Source organism: Cucumis melo, chromosome 1, assembly GCF_025177605.1.
Source record: "Cucumis melo cultivar AY chromosome 1, USDA_Cmelo_AY_1.0, whole genome shotgun sequence".
NCBI lineage: Eukaryota > Viridiplantae > Streptophyta > Magnoliopsida > Cucurbitales > Cucurbitaceae > Cucumis > Cucumis melo.
This window is the reverse complement of record NC_066857.1, coordinates 36,481,770-36,491,203: the sequence shown is the minus strand read 5'-3', so window position 1 is coordinate 36,491,203 and position 9,434 is coordinate 36,481,770. Positions and strand designations below refer to the sequence as shown.

At 33.5% G+C, this 9,434-nt stretch overlaps 1 protein-coding gene and 1 long non-coding RNA gene across 7 annotated transcripts; one reads left to right on the top strand and one right to left on the bottom strand.

Moving 5' to 3' along the window:
• Positions 1-111: 111 nt before the first annotated feature.
• LOC103500566 (nuclear pore complex protein NUP50A) lies at positions 112-4,792 on the top strand. Of its 6 annotated transcripts, none has more exons than XM_008463916.3 (3): positions 434-592; positions 3,020-4,439; positions 4,530-4,792. In XM_008463916.3, exons 2-3 carry the CDS (start codon positions 3,086-3,088, stop codon positions 4,565-4,567), a joined length of 1,392 nt encoding a protein of 463 aa, XP_008462138.1. In that variant the 5' UTR covers positions 434-592; positions 3,020-3,085; the 3' UTR covers positions 4,568-4,792. The 6 variants fall into 6 exon arrangements, with proteins under 6 accessions (XP_008462135.1, XP_008462138.1, XP_050947056.1 ...); XM_051091099.1 differs by having other exon boundaries at positions 468-592; positions 3,048-4,439; XM_017047365.2 differs by adding an exon at positions 1,464-1,550 and having other exon boundaries at positions 468-592; positions 3,020-4,792.
• A 2,831-nt stretch (positions 4,793-7,623) lies between these two features.
• On the bottom strand, positions 7,624-8,832 carry LOC127151443 (uncharacterized). The gene is made up of 2 exons (XR_007824390.1): positions 8,602-8,832; positions 7,624-7,973 (listed from the first exon to the last, which is right to left on the bottom strand). It is a non-coding gene; the product is annotated as an uncharacterized LOC127151443 (long non-coding RNA).
• Positions 8,833-9,434: the final 602 nt, after the last annotated feature.

Here is a 9,434-nt window from a genome sequence, read left to right as displayed (position 1 = left end):
TCCACAAGAATATATATAAGCCCAAAAAGTCAGCCCAATATCCAATTTATTTCGTGTAGCGTGAAAGCTCCGCAAAATCCTTCGATGCAACCGACCCGGGCCTACTTCTTTCTCCCAACCTCTCTCTATTTTTTGCAAATTATAATCTAAAATTAATCTGTCATTTTCTATACTTCTAACTAAAAATATAATATTTATGGATAAGCATTATAATTTCTTTCTAAATAGTATTTCTTTGACCTTAATAATATTTTTTTTATTTTCACCCTATTTCAATTCTATTGAGTATTAATAAAACTTCTATAAATTTTAATTTATAAAATTAGAAACTAATTTCAACGGTATGGATTTACGGGTTTTTCTTCTTCTTACGACGTCGTTTTAGATACCTCGCTCGCCTTAAATTAATGGATAAAAAACGTACAATTATTAATTAAATTTTAAAAAAATAATTAACAAATAAGAAAGCAGCAAAGTAGGGGAACCCAACCAAAAACCCTCCTTCATATTTCAGTCTCGCTTTTTTCTCTTTCCGAACCCTCGTTTCTCTCTCATTTCTTCTACTTCTCGTACAGCTTTGCTTGGATTCTCGGTAATTCCTGCTTCATTCCCATTTTTTTTTTACTTTCCATTTATGAGCACAGCATGTTTAGATGTGTTATTCTATTCGAATTTCTCTTCTACTTTTGCTGTTTCTATTTTCTAATTTCACTGCCTCTGTGTCTGCGTGTCTGTTCGTTGTTCTTTGAATCTTTGAATTTTTTTTTCTATGTTTTAGTGTTGTGGATAGCTTGTTCTTTATAATGATAGCTGGTGGTGATGTTATTGATCTTAATTTGTCTTCGGAATGGTACACTTCAACCCCTTGCGCCCTTTTTGGTTTTTGGGCTTCAATTGTGGGTGAATTCGCAATATAAAGAGTCTGAGAGAGTATTGGGTGATTTTATTCTGCAATAGAGAAATAGGGAAAAGGGGACGAAAAAAATGAACCCCCAAAATGGAATGTTCAATTTAGAGATTCCTTTTATTCATTTAGTTGTTGGCTTGAACTTTTTTGGACTAATGTTACATTATCCGTTATCGATCTTTGTTGTATATTCCTTTCCGTGAACAAAGGATTTTACTGATTGGGTTTCTATTATTCATTTGATTATTTTGGGTATTAATAAACAGAGGCCTTAATAAGCAATTAATGTTGGTTTGATGCGTATTGAACTTTAGGGTTCCTTTCAAAAGATTTGGAGGGTTATGATGCAATCCTAAGAGTTTCACCTTTTAGTTAATTATTTGATATTGTGCATAATCATTGCACTACTGAGTTTTGTGAATTTTATGAGGTTATTAAGTGGATTGTTGAATTCTGTTGGCTGTACGACTTGGCTGGATAATCATCTTGATCTTAGAGGTTTTTTTATACAATGGCCGGTGGCTAATGTATTAGTAGTCTTCTCTTCTCATCGTAGATGCAGTTTTGAATTATCAATCATGGAAACCCTTCAATCTCTTGGGCTTTTACATGGCCATTGTTTACTGTCACTGACTGTTCACAGGTGCATATTCAATGTAGCTTGCTTGTTCCATTAAATTGTGAAAGTTCTTTATTGTGTGTTGTGTTATTTTTGGCTTCTTTTGATATACGACCATCTGTTTCTTGTTTGAGTTCTTATTTATGCTGTAACGACTGTTATATGATTGCTGTAGTTGGAATATACATGCCGATAAATTTAAAATCAAGCGGTGGTCAAATAGTTTAGGGTGATAACTGATCTTTTACACTTCTTTTGTTTTTTTAATTCAATATCTTCTACTTCATTCTATTTACATTACATGTCTGTGAGGCAATTTTCTATATGGTTACTATGCCTTTAGACTTGGGTTAAGACTCATCAAAAAGTTCCTGGTGCCTTTATACTGAACCTGCCTGTCAGGATTCAGAGTTATATTCATCATTCAATCTAAGAATGAGGGTTGAATTGGGTTAATTTAAAATGATGAATGCTTGGTACTAGATGGTTTTGAGGATTATGTTACCCTATCTATCTCAACTCATTACCATCATTAATGTTTGCATCAATCCTTATTATCATATAGGTAGCTGTCATCTGATAGCTGTCTCTGATTAGCCTCATCTTGTGGTGCTATAGATTATCATGAGAATATTATGACAGGCTATGTCAAGTATGAGGCAACTAGAGTTTGTGGTGGGTGGGAAATTGAGTAGATGGAGAAAGAGAGCACAAGGGTGTTTTTTGGTGGTGTGAATGAGGCAGAAAGATAGGGGAGAGATAGGATCTTTTTGGATTTAATTGATAATAAATAAAAAATAAAGCCTCATAAGCAATATGAAGATTGAAATATTAGGGGTTGAATGACATATCAACATAGTTAATATTATAAAATTATTGAAGTTTTCAATATAATAAATATGTCAAAATGTTTTATAAATATATTTGGCTCCAATGCTATTCTATTGTAGTCACTAATGATTATTTTTGTCGGCACCATATTCAACCTTTTGGCCCTGGGATTGCTATTATTTATGGATCAAGGCGTAGTTTATGTTGATCATTATGAATTGAGATTTATTTTAGTAGGGGTACTTAATTTTTGATAATTTTAGTTGATAAATAAGTTCCAAAATAGAAATTCCAAATATGTCAAACAAGGACTAACATCTTCCATTTATAAGAATTTCTGAGTGATTCCTTGTAAAAGTCAAACAGAGGAATTTTTATTCTCTTGTATGCTTAATATCTAGATCCAGATATCCTATTACTTGCATCTGAGTCTCATTCTAACATCTGAAACAAATAGTCTATAAGAAATTGCCTTCTACTATCTTGCTAAAAAAGAGATTGTCTATTTGTAGTTCTCATCTCTTAGTTGTTAGTTTTGTTGCTTAATCACCCCCTTCACTCTTCTCTAGGCTTTACCTTTAAACTTTAGCTTAATCTGTTTGTATTTGTAAGAGAAGTTCTTCCCTAGATCTTGTTGAGTTATAATGTTTGTGCAACTCCAGATATATATTTTCTGCTTCTGCTTTATAGCGGAACTCCAAGCTCTTGTTGATTTGCTTGACTCTTCAATGGGGGATGCTGAAAATGCAACATCTACTAAGAAGAGGGCTGCTGGAAGGGAGCTATCACGAGATAACCCTGGGCCTGACGATGATGAAGATGTTTCTGAGCAAGAGACTGGAACTTTTAAGCGGGCTAGTGAAGAGGTTCTAGCCACAAGAAGAATTGTCAAAGTACGTCGTGGTTCAACTGCTTCTGCCCCATCTTCAAATCCTTTTGCGGGAATTCGCTTGGTACCTCCAACTGAAAATAGTGGAAGTGTTGCAGAAGTTCAACACGATACAGAGGCAGCTGATGAGAAAGCAGGTTCAGATGAGGCAAATGGAAAAGACATTCCCCATGAAGTGACTCAAAAAGATGGGGACCATAGTGATGAGCCAGTCAAATGTAAAATTGACACATCAGAGGCCAAGTCTGTTCCAAAGGTGCAGCCTGTCGATCAGAATAGCACTGTTTTAAGCGAATCTGCCATATCTAAGGTAGATGATAACCTAGTTTTTGAAAGCAATAAGATTGAAAATGAAGAACCAGCGGGAGGAGACAAGACCGGCAATGAGGAGCTTGTAAGAGACGCTGAGAAGGAATCTGAGAATGATGAATGTGTAAGTTGTGATAAGAATGAAGACGAGGTTCCTGCAAGAGGTGATAAGAATGAAAATGAAGAACCCAGTGAAGGAAATGAGATACAAAATAAGGAAACTGGGGAACAAGAAAAAACAGAAAATGAAGAAAACAAAGAAGACAAAAGTGAAGGAGAGCCTAGTAAGGAGGCTGCTCCTTTGAACTCATTCCAACAATTATCGAGCAGCCAGAATGCCTTCACTGGTCTTGCGGGTACTGGATTTTCGACATCTACATTCTCCTTCGGTAACATACCCAAGGATGGGGTTGGCCTAACTACTAGTTTTGGTCTCTCTAATAATGGTAGCTCCGCCCTCTTTGGTACTTCAGGTTCTTCCACTGTTTCCAAGAGTGAGAGAAGTGGCTTTCCATCAATGCAAGAGGTCGCAGTTGAAACTGGTGAAGAAAATGAAAAGGTGGTTTTCAATGCTGATTCTATATTGTTTGAGTTCATTGATGGATCGTGGAAAGAACGTGGAAAGGGGGAGCTGAAAGTTAATGTCCCTACTAGTGGGACCGGCAGAGGGAGGATTCTTATGAGAGCCAGGGGAAATTACAGGTTAATTTTGAATGCAAGTCTTTACCCTGATATGAAGCTCACAAACATGGACAAGAGAGGAATCACCTTTGCCTGCATGAACAGCACCATCGATGGGAAGGATGGTCTCTCAACCTTTGGTGTGAAGTTCAAGGATGTATCCATAGTTGAAGAGTTTCGAGCAGCAGTTACTGAACATAAAGGTAAAGCTTCTTCTACAGTTCTGAAAACACCTGAGAATTCTCCTTAAGAACTCGATGATTTGAAAGTTCTACATATTTTCTGCTTTGTAGTGGGAGTATCTATCACGAAAGACAGCTCGAGCAAGTAGTTTTTTTTTTCCGGTTCGGCGTTCCATAAGCCATTATGTAGCAGAGTCGTAGAATCTTACTCATTTTGTTGTAGCTTTATTTGTCATATTAGACTCCTTTTCTGCTCATATCTTTTGGATGGAACATATTTTGAGGCTTGAATATGCTCCCAAACCATGGAATTGGTAGAATCTCATAATTGTTCTTTTAACTTTGCGATATGAATCAGCTTTCGTGTTCGGTAAGATTGAATATTTTCTTCACATATCAAAAAGGCAAAACTGAATGAAATGAAAAAAATGCTTTTTGTTGTTTGGATATTGGATCATGATGATATCACAAACAAGTATACTATCCATTGAAATGTTCATTAAATTTTCAATTTTGTATTTAACAAATTTAAAATTTCAAAATATAAATATAAATTTTGAGCATCGTAACTCAACTAATATTTTTTCGTTAAATCATAATTTTTTGTACATTGTAACTCTAACTAGTATTTATTTGTCAAATCATAATTTTGACCGTTCAATGATTAAATAGACTAAACATTAAATTTAGGGACTAAATTTGTAGTTTAAGGGTTTTTTTTTTTATTATTATTACTATTGTTAAATATTAGTTTTGAGAATTAAATAGAATGGGCATTCAATTTAGGGACTAAATTTGTAGTTTAAGTTTTTTTTGTTTTTTTGTTAAATCATAATTTTGAGAATTAAATAGAATGATCGTTAAATTTAGGGCCTAAATTTGTAGTTTAAGGTTTTTCTTTTTGGTTGACTGAATATAGTCGTTATGCATAACATAGGTTACTCGTAGTTGTGCTATTGTTTGGACTGAGACGAACTGATTATCAAGTGTAATTTCATAGTGATGGTGTGATTTGTTGACTGGATTTAGGTAGCGTGACTGTATCATGAGGTTTGGATATATGTATAGTGACAGATGAGACTGTTGACTAAAGCTAGACTAGGCAGTGTGTATGCTTCGGGATCACTAGACTGATTAATGTGTGCATTCTTTAGGACCACTAGACTGTTACATGTAGGGTATCCCTTAATAGGAAGCTAAGTGTTATTACCCTAGCGGACCTAGTAGTGGGTCCCTTATTCGCTATATTTTTATACTCACCCTTTACTCTTTAACTCTTGCGCCAGAGGCAGACTGGCGAGGGGCAAGAAGAATGCCTGAAGGCCATTTAGGAATATTTGTTATTTTTGTTTTTTGGAAATATTAAATTGAGTTATGATTTGAACAATTATTCTTATGCTTTGTTTTGATCACATCATAGGTTATGTTTTGGAACTTTTGAAAGTGATTTAAAATAGGGCCTGGAAACGCTTTTATTACATATTTAAAGTTTTTAATGAATCTTAAACAGGTTCTTTATGAGTTTGTGTGTTTTTCTGTCAAGTCTTAGCAGTTAGTAATGACCTCAGCTTAGTCTGAAAAGTTGGGTCGTTACATTAATGGATCTAAATCTCTAAGGTATGGATATTGGGTACAAAAGCGTATCTACATCAAAGAGCCGTTGAATTTGAACTAAGTTGGTGCTCTTGGGGTTAAATATCTAGATTTCAAGTCCAAGGGTTTGTAGATGAAAGGCTTAGTCTAATCCTAAGTGCTATTTGAGGACTTTAGAAACATAAAATGAATTTAGGTGGCCTCATGAAGTATAAGGTTAGCTGATTCATGTTGATTTAGTGGAACTAAATCTAAAATTAGTCATCGATAGTTGAAATAAATGTGTATTGAAATGAAATACTCAATGAGTTTGACTTTAGTTTGGACATCCATTTTACTAAGGATATAAAATTGAGGTTTAAAGGTTTGGAAGTGGATTTTTGTAAACACGTATAATCCTGGGAGATCAAGATATTGATAGTGAGTGGTTCATTTTTCAAACTTTCTTTATACATATACATATTATTTGATGATATAGTTGGAAATTACCATGACTACGCTTTCTTTTATGTTTAAATAATGTGTTTATGTATCGTAATTTTGAGAATGTTTACGACTTAGATTTTATGAAAGCGGTTTTCAAGTTCCTGTTTCCATTTATACTTAAATGATGTGTTTATTCATCACGATTTTGAGAATGCATATAGCATGAACTCTTGTATTTCGGTACTTTGATTGAACCCAAACTTACCAAGAAATTTTTAGATGACAACTTGTTTTTAAGCACTCATTGATTTATAACTAGACTTGAAGGAGTTCTTAAAGTATGTATTGATGGCAAAAAATCGAAAATGATTTGAAAACGTGTTTCTAACCATGTTTGGTTTTTAAACTTGAAATATGTGATTTTTGTGAATGTTGGCGATTACCCTTAAGGCTACGAGAATGTGTTTCCGTTGCGCCACCTATGGTCGTCGGGGATTTTGGGACTGAAAGAGGTCGTTCTTTTTGTATGTGTACTAAGTAAAGGACCAAACATTGGTTGAGCTTTCCCATTATTGATTGTAGATTCTCATTCTTTTTGTATGTGTATCATTGGGTCATTAGAAGAAGCTAGAGTCACAATGAGGATTTAAGTTTTGAGAGGTTTCTTATTATACAATATATTTTTTTTAACTAATTTGTAGTTTGAATATAAACTTTGATTGAGACTCTGGATTATTTCGGATGAATGTGTGGTGAGAACACTTGATGTTATTTGATTGGGATTCGGTTAGAAGTGTTATAAAGATTTAGGATGATTTGAAATCTCTCACGAGCTTTTGGACTAGTAGATCAAAGCTCTTTTAAAATTATTACGCTAGTTCTATCGCTTTGAATATCGATGCTTTTGTATAATTTTATCATTGGGTTTATCTCTAGCCCTACTCTCCTTGTTTCCTGTATTATTTTTTCTCCATCTTGATGAAGCGGGAGTGATGAGAGGGTGCTATGGGGGTGTCCACCTAGTGGAGATGTCTGGGTGCACCAAACTGACTCATCCTAACTTTTTCAACGATAACACTTATTCAAATTAAGATATCTTAATTTCAACAATTGTAAGATGGATCAAGACTAAATCATCAACCTTCAAAAGGATAATCGGTGCCTTAGAAATATTTTCAAATCGATGAAATAAAATTTTGTTTGTGAGATTATTAACCTTTGATCACCAAATCCACCACAAACACACACAGAATTTATAGTAAGGCAAAAATTCTTGCAAAACACATAATTCTCGTATAGCATAAAAAGAGAAAAAGTGTTGTTTTTTACACATGCTTAAATATAAAATAATAAGCTTTCAAACCAATGGTTTGAATTTTCACCAATTAATTTTTGTTTATTCATATATATTATATCTTTAAAAGCCAATCCATGTTCCTTTCTCCTTTCGGTATACTTTATCTTCTTTTCTTTAGTATCAGTACTTCATGCACGTTTGATCACACCCGTTCCAACAACTTTGTACTTTGTCTACATCTGCCAAGTTAATAAAGAAAAAATAAACGACTTAAAAAAAAAAGAAGATAATCATCCATCAAAACTAGAGAAAATTATTAAAGAAAGGGACCAAATTTTAGTATGAATACTACTACTAATCTCTCGTTGATTGTGAGTTCGAGATGAATTTTCTTTTATTTGAATACTACTCTATTTGAATGTTAGTCATGACAAGGTTAACCTCTAATGACATTCTATGCTCAATGCATGTTAGCAAACAATGTCTTCCTTTACGAATTATTTCCATTACAAAAATGTTTGCCAGCACTAGAACTAGTACTAGTGCTTAAAATATAGAAGGAATATCAAAACACCAATTTACCTAGTGCTTAAAATATAAAATATATGAATCAGTATGTGGACCAGAATATCTCAACTGAATGTGACATTCATAGATATATATAATCAAAAGAGCCATGTGAAAGTGACAATATTATAGAAGCCCGTAGAGAAAAAAACCAAACCAAAGATTACTTATATATAATAGCATTTAGATTGAGACGTTAGAAGTCCAAAAGACTTAAACGATTAAAATAGTCATATTAACTTGATCCAACAATGTAAAAGAATAAAATAGGCACTACAAGAGTACTAGAAATTAGCTCACTTAGGTTTTCTGGGGTGGAAATATTGGTGCAGAGAGAAACAGCACAACCAATTGTACAAAATTTACGAACATCAACCGCATGGTTGGAATCCATAGGGGAACCCTTAAATGCAGATGTGGATCCTGCACCAAATAAGCTAAGAATAATAAAAAAAAATACAACCGATTTCATTTTTTCTTAATTTCAATTTTTTTGTGGTTCGAAATTATGTATTGTTAACCACTTGGTTTTATAGAAAATAAGATTGAAAAAACTCTCTATATATATTGAAGAAAAAAAAAAGGAACTCCTAATTTAAGCCACGACCCTGAAAATCGGAGTGAGGATGAAACGGTATTCATGACGATATTTTTGCAAAACGAACGACTTACAATGACACACTGCCACGCATCCCTTCACCTCACGTTTTGGACAAATGTAATTTCCTCTTGTGGCTGAAAGCACCTTTCACCTTAAAAACCCTAGAAATGTGGAAGACCCATCTGAGTTTACAAAAAATTGCCATTTTGAAAATTTACTTAAACATACCTTTAAATTATGTTTGACATTTTCAACGAATTTTTTTAGTTGTAAATAAAACAAATAGACACACATATATAGTTCTACATTAATGATAGACCTAGACCACATCAATTAATAGGATCGGAGTATATTTTGTTATATGTGTAATTATTTTTCTTCAAAATACTACTACACACTTAAGTTATCAAACCTAGAAGTGATCTCTAATACAATTATTTATTTAATTATTTTTCAGGATCATAACATAATCCTTCACCTAATTAGTTGAGTTATCATTCGACATAAAGAATTTTATTAGTATAAAACACAT